The sequence below is a fragment of the Heteronotia binoei genome, chromosome 11, assembly GCF_032191835.1.
Source record: "Heteronotia binoei isolate CCM8104 ecotype False Entrance Well chromosome 11, APGP_CSIRO_Hbin_v1, whole genome shotgun sequence".
Classification (NCBI taxonomy): Eukaryota; Metazoa; Chordata; class Lepidosauria; order Squamata; family Gekkonidae; genus Heteronotia; species Heteronotia binoei.
Window position 1 is genome coordinate 21,579,840 of NC_083233.1, and position 14,304 is coordinate 21,594,143.

The 14,304-nt window shown below is 44.6% G+C and overlaps 1 protein-coding gene across 3 annotated transcripts in view; it reads left to right on the forward strand.

Annotated features, from left to right (window-relative positions):
* Nucleotides 1-14,304, forward strand: part of DACH2 (dachshund family transcription factor 2) — a 506,599-nt gene that overhangs the window by 235,652 nt on the left and 256,643 nt on the right. For all 3 annotated transcript variants that reach the window (XM_060249310.1, XM_060249311.1, XM_060249312.1), the window contains exon 2: nt 6,785-6,900. In XM_060249310.1, the coding sequence (XP_060105293.1) occupies nt 6,785-6,900 (116 nt within the window). The remainder of the gene's footprint in view (nt 1-6,784; nt 6,901-14,304) is intronic.

Here is a 14,304-nt window from a genome sequence, read left to right on the forward strand (position 1 = left end):
TCTTCAAGTACCTGAAGATGGTGATCATATCACCTCTCAGCCACCTCCTCTCCTGGCTAAACATCCCCAGCTCCTTCAGCCTTTCCTCATAGGACTTGGTCTCCAGACCCCTCACCATCTTTGTCGCCCTCCTCTGGACCTGTTCCAGCTTGTCTGTATTTTTCTTAAAATGTGGTGCCCAAACTGAACACAATACTCCAGGTGAGGTCTTAACAGAGCAGAGTAAAACGATACCATCATATCACGTGATTTGGACACTATACTTCTGTTGATACAGCCCAGAATTGCATGTGCCTTTTTAGCCACCGCATCACACTGTTGACTCATGTTCAGTGTATGATCCACTAAGACCCCTAGATCCTTTTCGCACATACTACTGCTAAGACAAGTCTCCCCTATCCTATAACCATGCATTGGATTTTTCGTACCTAAATGAAGAACTTTATATTTATCCCTGTTAAAATTCATTTTATTGATTTTAGCCCAGTTTTCCAGTCTGTCAAGGTCATCTTGTATCCTGTTTCTGTCTTCTTCTGTGTTTGCAACCCCTCCCAATTTAGTATCATCTGCAAATTTAATAAGCATTCCCTCTATTCCTTCATCCAAATCATTGATAAAGATGTTGAACAAAACAGGTCCCGGGACAGATCCTTGAGGCACTCCACTTGTCACTCCTCTCCAAGAGGATGAGGAACCATTCACAAGCACTCTTTGGGTGCGATCTGTCACCCAGTTACACCAGATCCACCTAACAGTAACAGGGTCCAAACCACATTTTACCAACTTGTCAACAAGGATAGTATGTGGAACCTTATCAAAAGCCTTACTGAAATCAAGATAAACAATGTCTACAGCATTCCTCTGATCCAACAAGGTAGTCACTTTCTCAAAAAAAGAGATCAGGTTAGTCTGACATGACTTGTTCTTGAGAAAACCATGCTGGCTCTTAGTAATCACATCCATTCTTTCTAAATGTTCCAGAACTGACTGTTTGATGATTTGTTCTAAAACTTTTCCAGGTATAGACGTCAAACTGATGGATCAGTAATTACCCAGATCATCTTTTTTCCCCTTCTTGAAGATGGGGAACATTCACCTGCCTCCAATCTTCCGAAACCTCTCCTGTTCTCCAAGAATTCTCAAAAATAATAGCCAGAGGCTCAGAAATTACATCTGCAAGCTCTTTTAGAACCCTTGGATGCAATTCATCCCCTGAGGACTTAGTTTCATTTAAAGAAGCTAGGTGTTTATGTACTACCCCTATGCTGATCCTAGGTTGGAACTTCATACCCTCCTTATATGTTCTGTTTTTGCCATGTTGAGCACCATTTCCCTCAGAAACGGTGGAAAAGTAGAATTGAGGAAAAGTAGAATTGAGCAGTTCCGCCCTCTCTTCATTACCTGTTACAATTTCACTTTCTTGCCCTCGCAATGGGCCTACCATGTCCTTGCTCTTTTTCTTACTCTGAAAATAAGAAAAGAACCCTTTTTTGTTGTTTTTAGCATCTTTGGCCAGCCTAAGCTCATACTGAGCTTTAGCTTTCCTAACTATTTCTCTACAAGCACTGGTGATTTGGATTTCCAATTCCTAAAGGAGTCTTTTTTGTTTCTCAAGTCTTTAGAAAGCTGTCCATGGAGCCATTTTGGCTTCTTTAGGCTTTTTGCATTTTTTCTTCTCATAGGAATCGCCTGTTGTGCTTTCAGTATTTCGCTTTTAAGGAACTCCCACCCCTCCTGAACCCCCTTCCTCCTAAGTATTTCTGATCATGGGATTTTACCCAGTATAGTTCTAAGTTTATTGAAGTTTGCCTTTCCGAAGTCCAACCTATAAGTCTGACTACATATAGCTTTTCCCTTCCCTAAGACTGTAAATTCCAAAATCATATGGTCACTACTGCCCAGGGTGCCCACTATTTCCACTTCTTCAATCAATTCTTCCTTGTTGGTGAGAATCAAATCCAAGATAGCAGATCCCTTTGTTTCCTTCTTCACTTTCTGGAAAAGGAAGTTGTCAGCAAGACAAGTCAGGAATCTGTTTGACTTTTCATTTTTAGCAGAGTTGGATTTCCAACAGATGTCCGGGTAATTGAAATCTCCCATAATCACTGTATCCCTTCTCTTGGAGAACTTTGCAATCTGCTGTAGAAGTATCTCATCCAAGTCCTCTGCCTGACTTGGTGGTCTATAGCAGACCCCCACAATAATATTGTTATTTCTTACTTCTTTTATTTTTACCCAGAGACTCTCAACTGAGCTGCCATGCTCAGATTCACATATTTCCTCATGTATATACCTCTTTCATATATACTGCTACATATAAGAGTCTGTTAAAAACTCAAGACAAGTACTGTAATTTCAAAAGAAGAGGTCTGGGCACTGGAAAGAGAGCACTAGCCTCCTGGAAAACCATACAAGTCAGGGAATACTCAAAGAAAGTGTACTGTAGTGTTTGGGGAAAATACTGGGACAAAAACCTGTCTCAATGTAAATATTTCACTGTGAGAAGTTTAAGAAACTGGGGAAGGATGGTGGCTCAGTGGCAGAGCATCTGCTTGGGAAGCAGAAGGTCTCAGGTTCAATCCCTGGCATCTGAACTAAAAAAGGGTCCAGGCAAATAGGTGTGATAAACCTCAACTTGAGACCCTGGAGAGCCGCTGCCAGTCTGAGTAGACAATACTGACTTTGATGGACTGAGGGTCTGATTCAGTATAAGGCAGCTTCATATGTTCATTAGCCTGAAACATAAGAACTCTGTGCATGTACTGGTTTTACTTCAGAAATTTCAGTCCCTGGTTTCACCTGACCTTTCCCCTCTATGTGAAATAAAATCTTTTATTATCCTTGAATTTGAAAATGCCTCGAGTGACATTTAAATTATTTAAGTTAAGTTAAAGGGGGCTCCTGATCCTTCTCTCAGGTATCTGGACCGAGCCAACAGCCAAAATAATGTACTGTGTCAGAGTGGGACAGCCAGAGTTCTTCAGCAAAGAAGAGAACACATTACTAGGATGGCTCAGTCAGTAAAGGGTTAGAAAAATGGAGGGGAAATCTTGCCTCTGAGGGAGGGTAGAGGAACAGGGACATCAAAACTGATGTCTCACAAAAATCCAACTCCTCTCTAAACTCTAGAAGCTTGATGCAAATTACATGGCTCTCAGGGCTTCTGTAAATTATGTCATGTGATGGTTTTCAGTCCAATGTGACTTCTTTGTATGCATTGGGAACCAGTGTAATGTAAATGCATCAGGGCTAGAACCAGGGAGCGCTGAGTTCAAAAGCTTTCCAAGAAATGATGCTCAGTGGCTGGTTACAGATGGGCAGTTTAAGCCGCCCTGGGGACAGTAGGTGAGCACCTCCCAAAAGTGTGTATGCACGTGCACATTGCCTGACGTCCCCATTCATCCCCGAAGACATCTGCCTGACGTCCCCATTCGTCCCCCCGTTCATCCCTGACTTATTGGGAACTGGCTTTTTGCTGGGCCACCTCTGAGGCATCTCCCCAACCTTCTGGACATCCAAGAAGTGCCCGGAAAGTGTCCAGGGAGCTGCAGATGGGGCAGATGAGTGCCCGCGGCCCATCCCTCTTCTGCGGGCTGTCAGGACGCTCCTAGGCTCTCCTTTTCCAGCTAGTTCACTTCTGGGTCAGCTTAATGCCACCCTGAGCCAACCGTGTGTTAGCAGCCATTGTGTTACTTTGTCTATAAATGAAAAAACGTCAGGGTGAAACTATACTATCAAAACATATATGTAATAGGGAAAACCCTTTTGGACTCTACTTCTGAGTAGACTGTGCTCCTAAATAATCTAAGATAGACAGATCAGCCAGCAGCAACTGATGAAAGTGTGCATAGACCCATGTTGAAAAAATTGAGCTGAGGCTCTGTGTAATGTCGGGAGAAGGAGGCTGACGAAGTGATTGAAACCGTGAGGAGTTTCATAAGCGGTTCCTTCCTTACTCTCTCTGCATCGTTAGGAGTCAGGCACTGAGAAAAAAGCATTCACCCACAACTGAGTCTACTCGAAGGAAGCCGATTTACAGGGCTACTGAAAGATTGTGTGGGAAAATTCATATGTTGAAAGCTCAGTTTCCTTAATTTTATTTTAAGTTTCATTTAAGCTTGCACTGAAACGTATTTCTACACGTTTCCGTGTACATTTCATTGCTTCCGGTGGTTTTTCTGTTATTTCCATTGTGTTACTTTGGCCTAGTCACTTTCAGACTTACCTGCCTTTCAGGGCTGTTGTGAGGATAGACGGGAGAGGAAAGTATCCTGTATGCCTTCTGACAAAGCAGAGTCCAGTAGCACCTTTAAGACCAACAAAGTTTTATTCAGAATGTAAGCTTTCATGTGCTCTAAGCACACTTCATCAGACAGTAGGATGGAATGGCAAGCGGTCCTAAATATAGAGAAAGCGGGCAGTAAATCAGCTCCTTGGAGGAAGGGTGGAGTGAAAACGTGTTGGATTAGGAGCCAAATGCAGAGCTGCACACTTGTGGCAATTGAGGATATGTATGTAGAGCCATTGGCCTTAGCATTTAGTTTCTGCCATGGCCAAGCAGGTTGCCTGGAGCTGAGAGCTGTTGTGCGATGAGATGTATTGATTTATACAGCATATCTTATATCATGGTATGCCAGCTTGTACTGCACAGCACTCCCCAAAGCCAACTAAAAATGTACTTGCTACTTTTTTTAAAAAAAGGGAAAAACATATAAAACTGAACTTGAAATTTCATCTTGAGAAGAAGAGAAAGGTGCAAGGCTAAAATAGTAAAGTGAAGAATAATTTCATTATTTTTGCTGGGCCCTAGACGTATGTACAATAAAACAAATGACGTGTACCCATTTTGTTGAAATGTGAATGCAGTAATGGCACCTTTGTGCAATGATACCAGAAATTTCTGCTATTTAAACACCGAGTTTGTCGTCTTTTGATAAAGAGCTTTGCCACTACAGGATTGATGGAGTGAAGTTTTAACTTGCATTTCTTAGCGAACAGGAAAAGTAATTTGCTGGAAGGGAAAATGGTCTTTCTATGAACCTCTCATCCATTGTTACAGGATGGTTGTGTTTCACACTGTTTGTCAAAAGCGCTGTTAGTCCTCTGGGTGAAATATAGGTCTCCCAAGCAGAGGAGTTAGTGGCAGATTTCGCCCATTTTTTGGTATTTAGTCATTGCTAAAAGACCTCAGATGCTTCCGTCCATGTGCATTTCATCTGTTGTCATACTGCACCATCAGTTTCGTAGTGTTACAGTCTTATTTAACACTAGTTAAACTAACTCTTGCTGAAACTTAAAAAGTATTGGTTGTATCAGTGCCTGGTTGAAAGAGTTTGTGTTTACCATCTTGAGTTCTCTCTCAGCCTAACCCTGTCTCACAGGTCTAATGCCTGCAGGGACCTGGAGACCTCCTGGAATTACAACCAGTGTTCCCTCTAAGCTGAGGTAGTGTGAGCTAGCTCACAGTGTTTTAGCCTCCGGCTCACACATTTTTGTCTTACCTCAGGAAAAATGGCTTCATAGCAAACTTATCTATGCAGTAGCTCACAACTTTAATGCCTTTAGCTCTTGAATCTTTGCTCACAAGGCTCCACAGCTTAGAGGGAGTATTGATTACAACTGATCTCCAGGATACAGAGATTTAGTCCCCCTGGACGAAATGGCTGCATTGCAAGGTGGACTCTGTAGCATTATACTTTTCTGAGGTCCCTCTTCTCCCCCAACCCCTGTCCAGGGGTTTCCTAACCAGGCATTGGCGACCATAGCTGTTGTATGGATAAGTGTGGTGGGAGAAAACTAACACCTTGTGCTCCTTGGATAGGGTTGCCAGCTCAGGGTTGGGAAATACCTGGAGAGTTGGGGAGGGGGTGGAGCCTGAAGAGGCCGGGGCTTGGGGAGGGAGGGACTTCTGTGGGGTATAATGCCATAGACCGAGGGTCCCCAGCCCCTGATCCGTGGACCAGTACTGGTCTGTGGCCTGTTAGCTACCGGACCATGAGTTGTATAATTATTTCATTATATATTACAATGTAGTAATAATAAGATGACATTGGATTTATATCCTGCCCTCCATTCCGAATTTCAGAGTCTCAAAGCAGCTCACAATCTCCTTTATCTTCCTCCCCCATAAAAAACACCCTGTGAGGTAGGTGGGCTCTAACAGAAACTGCCCTTTCAAGGACAAACTTTGCAAGAGCTATGGCTGACCCAAGGCCATTCCAGCAGCTGCAAGTGGAGGAGTGGGAAATCAAGCCCGGTTCTCCCAGAGTCCACACACTTAACCACCACACCGAACACTTTAGAAATACAGTGCACAGTTGTATCATCCCAAAACTATCCCCCCCTCCCCGGTAAAATTGTGGTAAAATTGGTAAATATATAAAAAAATTGGTAAAATCTGTGGTGAAATTGTCTTCCACAAAACCAGTCCCTGGTGCCAAAAAGGTTGGGGACCGCTGCCATAGAGTCCATCTTCCAGAGCATCCATTTTCTCCAGGTGAGCTGACTTCTGTCACTTGGAGATCAATTGCAATCCCAGGAGATCTCCAGCCACCACGTGGAGGCTGGCAACCCTGTGAGGACAGGCAGGGGGAAAAGGAGTAGAGTCCCATCATCTGTCGGTGCCTTGAGAGTATACAAAGAGTTAAACTGCTGGGAGTGTGCTTTGAAATCAGCCAAGGACTCCACTATCCAGGGCCTTAAAAAATCAATGCAAAGTGCATTACTATGCAAATCCTTTTGACAAAAGAGCACTTACAGTTTATTTTCGCTTTTGTTTCAACAGTTCACGACCAGGGAGACCCCCCAAGCGCTCTCTGGGGGTTGCGATACAAGAGAACACGCGCCTTCTGCCCCATGGAGTGCCCGGCCTCTTATCACCAGGACTTATCTCTCCAACAGGTAATAAAATCCGCTGGATGATCAGCTCTCTCTCTCCTCGTACTGCACAGCAGTTGAAATAAACTAATATTGATCTAACTGCCTTGTCCTTCAGGGCTTTTCAAGCTTTACCAGAGGTTACATTATTGGATTTTTTTTTTTGAGCATTCATGAAAATCCGGGCGGTGTTGCTGTGCTGACTAAAACCTAATGGATTTGCGATTTAGTTCTTCATTAATCGTAATTTCCTTAAAGGGAAAGTGCCATTAGATACTTGGTTATGTGATGGCTGGGGGAGAATGTTTATCTCAGAGGGCCTTATAGACTCCACGAGTACTTTCTTGAAGTCTTGTGGGAAGGGTGAAAGGACTGCCTCTCTTGTTTTCTCAAAATGAAAAGACTCCTGTGGAAATGACTGTTCAGCCAGTTAATGCAGGTCTGTAATTTATTTATTTGCATGTGTGTTTCCCATTTGTCTGACAGTTGCATCCCAAAATGCTTTATGTTGGTAGTGAGACAGGCATTGCCCTCAGGCTTAAGACACATAAAGGATGCCCAGGGAAAGGAAAAAAGGATAGGAGAGGGAGATCAGTTAGATGGAGCTTCAATACAATTTGCCTAGCTGATCTGTCTTTGATGGATGTGGTGGAACTATCTGACAGCCCTCTGGCCAGTGAAAGCGGCCAGAACTTCTTCCCCGTCTCAGCCAACTTCCCCACAGCACACAACCCACAGCCCTGGATGTTCCTGGATAGGGGTGTTTGTAGGAGAGCCTTCTCTTCTATGAACCTATACCCACCTGTTAAGCTTATTGTTAAAGGCCCTGCTCTGTGTGCCCCCATTTCCCTCAGAACTGGGCACAGCGAACAGGGACTGGGCCCTTTCTGTGGTGACACCAAAAGCTTGATTTTCCAGCAATTTTTTTGTTTGCCCAAATGTTTTGCCGAGTGAGTTTATTTTATTTAAGAAGAAGGCTGAAAGGAATGCCTTGTTGCTTTGGTTGAAGCTTTATTGGTTTTTCTTTCTTTCCATTTTTAGCTTCCCAGCGTTTGGGCGATGTTTTATTGTAGTGTTTTATGGATCTCAGGAGCTACCTTGAGCAGCAATTTTGTGGAGAGAACAGCCAGCTGACTGTTCCAGTAGTTAAATAATTGTGAAGAGTGGGTGTCGTACTATGTACATCTTTAAATATGTGTTGCGCATGCGAGAACCTTGACGCATTTGATGTCCATCTGGTCTGTGTTTGTTGTGGGAAGTGTCAGTGTCCTGCTGTTGTTTCTTCCCTCGGTTGTCATATGGAACAGTCCGAAGACAGCCAGACAAAGACCCTCTGTTCCCAGTCATTTTTGTTTTGTTGTAATTTTAGCTTTTACTAGAATTGACTGGCCAGTTTCCAATCAAAACCTATTCATTTACTCTGTTTATATCCCACCTTTCCCCCCAATGGGGACCCATTTGCCTCTTCTCAGTTTTATCATCACAACAACCATGTGAGGTAGGTTAGACACAGCATGTGACTGGTGCATAGTCACTTAGCCAGCTTCCATGGCAAAGTGAACATTCGAACATCGGTTTCCCAGATCCTAATCCAACACATTAACCACAACACAACACTGACTCTCCCAATGTGAAATTCATCTCTCCTCAGCCCCTTATGTTTGGTGATACTTGTTTCTCTTTTTAAGGATTACTTGAGGTCCTCACTTCAGGGATGGGAGAAACCACGATTGGCAGATGTTTCCTTCAAATAAGATAATTTTTCAAAAGTTCAATGTTAAATTGGACTTAAATAAAGAAATTCAGGAAGATAGACTTTTTAGTGACAGCCAGCCATAACAGCCATGTTTCAAGATAATACAGTACTGGCTCACAGATGCTGGAGGTTATTCAACAGGAGTGTGAGAAACTCCTCTGTCTCCCTGCAAATCATAACCTCCCGTTTAGGTAGGAAAAATCCAATGCATGTTTATAGGATGGGGGAGACTTGTATTAGCAGTAGTATGTGTGAAAAGGATCTAGGGTTCTTAGTGGTCTATATGCTGAACATGAGTCAACAGTGTTATGTGGTAGCTAAAAAGGCACATGCAGGTTTGGGCTGTATCAACAGAAGTATAGTGTCCAGATCATATGAAGTGATGGTATCACTTTACTCTGCTCTGGTAAGACCTCACCTGGAGTGTTCAGTTTGGGGCACCACATTTTAAGAAGGATATAGACAAGCTGGAACGGGACCAGAAGGGGGTGACGAAGATGGTGAGGGGTCTGGGGGCCAAGTCCTATGAAGAAAAGTTGAAGGAGCTGGGGATGTTTAGCCTGGAGAGGAGGGGGCTGAGGGGTGATATGATCACCATCTTCAAGTACTTGAAGGGCTGTCATATAGAGGATGGTGTGGAATTGTTTTCTGTGGACCCAGAAGGTAGGACCAGAACCAACGGGTTGAAATTAAATCAGAAGAGTTTCCAGCTCAACATTAGGAAGAACTTCCTGACCGTTAGAGCAGCTCCTTGGTAGAACAGGCTTCCGCAGGAAGTGGTGGGCTCTCCTTCCTTGGAAGTTTTTAAACAGAGACTAGATGGCCTTCTGACAGCAATGAAGATCCTGTGAATTTAGGGGGAGGTATTTGTGAGTTTCCTGCATGTGGATCAGGGCTGCGGTGTGGAGAGGAGATGAAGGGCTCCTGGCTTCCATTCTGCAGTTTCCCCCACCCAAAATAATCCTGGGGTGAAGTTATTAGCTCAGGCCCAGCTCATGAGAAAAGTAATGTGTAGCTTGGCCTCCAGCTGGGCAGACTGAGGTAATCTCCTCTAGACAGTGAAAAGTTGTCCTGAAGAAGATCCAAGCTGTGGAAGCAGTAAGTCATATGGGCTTCCTTGCTAGAGGATCAATCTTGGGTTGACCCGGGATTTCAGCAGATGAAGGAAACAGATGAAGGAATTTCAGCAGATGAAGGAAACCATTGTTTCTCTGCGCAGTTGGCTTGGAAACCTCCCTGAGCCCTCTGGCTGGCCTCTGTTTGCAGGAGAGGATGTGGGGTGTGTGAGGCAACAGTCTCAGCCAGCCATTCTTAGCACCTTATCAGTTAGAAGAAGTGGGAAGGGTCAGTAGATGCCTAGGTGTGGAGCAAGGTCATGGTTAAGGCAGTCATCCCTTTACATCCTGATAAGAGATCCATAAAACAAGCATAATTAATTTGTTTACTTTATGCCTTTCTTTCCAGTGGGTAGCCAAAGCAGCTTTCATCATTTCCCCCCTCCATTTTATTTTCACAACCACCCAGTGAGGTAGGTAGGTAGGCTAGGCCAAGAGTGTGTGTGACTGGCCCAAGGTCACCCAGCAAGCCTCCATGTCAGAGTGGGGATTGGGGATTTGAACCTGGGTTTCCTAGACCCTAGTCTGACACTTTAACCACTGTACCATGCTGGCTCTCAGGGATAGGACTCTTAGTGGGTCAGGCTGGATGACCCTGGAGGTCCCCTCCAACTCTGATTCTGTGACAGCTTGCATGTTACAACTGCCATGTGAAGAAAACTTTAAAATTTTGCAGGGCTGACTGCTATTAAAGGCTTAAGTATAAGGCCATTTTTCTAAAGTGGCAATTTAGCCTTGACCTGCATAACCCAGGCAAGCTTGATCTCATTTGATCTCGGAAGTGAAGCAGGGCTGATTCTGGCAAGTACTTGGATGGGAGACCTTCTTGGAATACCAGAAGTCGGGAGGGCTTTATTCAGCCACCTCTCTGAATGTCCTCCAGGCCTCCAGTAAGGGTCAGTCACCAGAGGTCGCTGTGACTTCCAGGTGCGCACATACAGACATTCACACATGCACATTAAAAATGTATATAAAAATACTCCCCTCCCCAAAAAGAAAAAAGTGCCAATTTAAATCCCCCCATTGTATGAGCCTCTGCTCACTGATGGTTTGCTGCTTAGGATCAGCAATTCCAAGCACACATCACATATCACCAGTGAAAACAGAAACGTGCCTGTGGGGTTTTCACATCCCTCTCTTCACATTTCATAAGCGCCTCCTGCCCCATTAGATGATGTAGCAACCAACGGGAAAATACACGGCTTGGTAGTGATCTTGGAGAGAACCGTGTACAAAAACTGTACTAATGATTAAATACGATGGTTTCTTGTTGCAAGTTTTTTTTCTAATTACTCCCAACAACATTACTATATATCTAAACATACAATTCTTACAATTACACTCATGTATATACTGCACAAAATTCTATATCAATAAAGGTGAAATAACTCCAAAACCACACTTTGAAACTTCAGGTAAAGAATCATTAGTATGAATTCAGTCCGGATAATTAAAAGAGTCCACAATCACTGTATGAATAAGCAGTAGTACTCCCACGGTGCTGTAGGTTCACTGTTGCACTGTTGAACGTGATTGTGAAGGATGACATGCCTTCTAGGTATTTTCTGCATGTTTCGGTGATGCCCTTCATCCGATCACAATTATTCACAAATCTGAAACCAATGCTCAAGCCGTTTACAGTCTCAGTTAGTCTTTCCTTCATTCACTGGCATTCACGGTTCTCTTTAGATGATGTGGCAGGTTCTTTCCCGCCTACCTAAAGGTAAAGGTAGTCCCCTGTGCAAGCACCAGTCATTTCTGACTCTGGGGTGACGTCGCGTCATGATATATTCATGGCAGACTTTTTACGGGGTGGTTTACCATTGCCTTCCCCAGTCATCTACACTTTCCCCCCAGCAAGGTACTCATTTTACCAACCTCGGAAAGATGGAAGGCTGAGTCAACCCTGAGCTGGCTACCTGAACCCAGTTTCCATCAGGATCGAACTCAGGTCGTGAGCAGAGTTTGGACTGCAATACCGCAGCTTACCACTCTGTGCCATGGGGCTCTTCTCACCTGCCTAGTATCTTATTAATTTGTTCTGCAACAGTACACAATACTTTGGCTTCTGAAGTAATAACAAAAACCCATTTTAGCGTAGCCCTTTCCAGGGGGTTATAATTTACCTTGTTGTAAACTTTACAACAACTTTATAAGGGAGGACAATATTCCCATCTCCAAATCGGTGGTGGTGGTGGTGGAGGGTGGCATAGAAAGAATGGTTTTCTTACATTTACATTTGAATGGGAGCTACCTTAATTTTAAATGTGTGTGAGTGTGTGGAGGGGTCACATTTCCTGGCTGTCTGAACAGCTGGGTTGTGTGATGCATGTGCCCCACATGCGCAGGGGCAGTCTGAATGCTCCTTTTGGATATGTGCGGCCCGTGCCTCTCCCGGCAGCAGGGGGGGGGTGCTGTGTGATTGCCATGGCATACACCAGGGGTGGCCAATGGTAGCTCTTCAGATGTTTTGTTTGCCTACAACTCCCATCAACCCCAGCCATTGGCCATGCTGGCTGGGGCTGATGGGAGTTGTAGGCAAAAACATCTGGAGAGCTACTGTTGGCCACCCCTGGCATACACCAAAGAGCACCAGCTTTTTTGAAGCAGGGATTCTGAAGTGCCAGATTCCCAGTGTGATCCCACCCTTTGTTTAGGTGCTTAAAGGAGGGATAAGGGTTAGGAGTAGGAGGAAATGTTTTTAAACCACTTCCAAAATCTCACCAGAAGGGAAAATGAGAAGAAATTACACAGGTACTTAAAGAAACAAAATTAAAACCAGAGACAGCTACCATTGCAAATGCTAGTGAAATGCAAAGCTGTAGATCGATTTCCCACTAGCCTTACCTCGCTCTCACTCTTCCTCTTCCCTCGGATTTCGCACAAGCTGACCCGGGGCTGCAACCGGCTTCGCTTCTTTCACACAGCAAACAGAAACCGGTTTTTAGAGGATCTTGCTTGCTGTGCGAAAGAGGTGGACCACGTGAGTTGCAGCCTCGGGTAAAAGTAGTCCCCTGTGCAAGCACCAGTCGTTTTCGACTCTGGGATGACGTTGCTTTCACAGTGTTTTCACGGCAGACTTTTTCCGGGGCGGTTTTCCATTGCCTTCCCCCCAGCAACCTGGGTACTCATTTTACTGACCTCGGAAGGATGGAAGGCTGAGTCAACCTGGAGCCAGCTACCTGAACTAGCTTCCTCTGGGATCGAACTCAGATCGTAAGCAGAGGGCTCCGACTGCAGTACTGCAGCTTTACCACTCTGCGCCACGGGAGCCTGAAATACAATTCTGCCATCCAACTCCCTGGGTGTGACCTTGGGCCAGTCGTTTTGTTACAGCCTTACTTGCTTACAGGGTTGTAGTGAAGGCTACGTAGAGGAGGAGGAGAGCCTAAGACTGCCAGCCTCCAGATGGATCTGGAGATCTCCTGGAATTACAACTGATCTCCAGGTGACAGAGATCAGTTCCCCAGGAGAAAATGGCTGCATTGGAAGGTGGGAACTATGGCACCGCACTCACTGAGCCAGTTCCCTCCCCCTAACTCACCCTCCATAGGCTCCATCCCTCAAATCTCCAGGAATTATTTAATGTGGAGCTGGCAACCCTAGGAGAGCCACATCTGCTGCTCTTTTGGTAGAAGGGCAGGATAAAATGAGATGCAACAGTTAGAAAACAAGGAACTGGCCTTTATGTATAGGGACAGAGTAAAGGAAATCATACACATTTTACCACGCCACTGCAACCATTGGAAAAATAAAGATTTTGTGGTGTCCTGTTGCCCAGTGGGTCTAACTAGGGCCTTTTTTGTAGAAAAAGCCCAGCAGGAACTCGTTTGCATATTAGGTTACACCCCCGACAGCAAGCCAGCCGGAACTGGGTTCCTGCTCAAAAAAAGCCCTGGGCCTAACACACTGAAATCAATCCCGTGAAGATTTTCCTAGCAGGGAGCTAAATGGTCGGAAAAGCTTCACTTTTTAAATTTCTTTGTGTCGAATTTCCTTGTATCTAGTTGATGTTAAAAGTGGTAAAGGGGGGCTGGTAAAAAAACAACAATCGGTCATGGCTGTGAGAAACCAAACCAGCCCTAATTCTTTCCCCCCCTCAATTCAAAAGGAATTATGAACAATCGAAACAAACTGTGCTCCTTCAGAACGGTCGCCTCGCTTCCCCCCTCTTTGCAGAGCGCGTTAACGGTTATAAATGGTTCTCGGTGACAATTCTGCAGTGAATTACTTTGATGTATATGGCTAATAAATTAATATGATTAAGTTAATGAGCAGCGCAAGTGTTGCCAAACTCCACCAAGTCCAGCTTTAGAATCCTGCTCCTCATTTGACTTTCCCCCTGTGGTGAGAGGATCGCGGCTACCCACGCACTGTCACTGTGATAAATGGCAGATCCCACAGTACCCTGCGTTCCATCTGCTGTGCCCTCAAACTAGACCGAAACAAGAAGTATTTTATACATATCACGTGCTCACGAGAAATGCCTTCCCGGATTGTAGAAAGCTGGGGGGTTTTTTTCTACCTATAAAAATGGAAAAAATGTATTAACTAGGT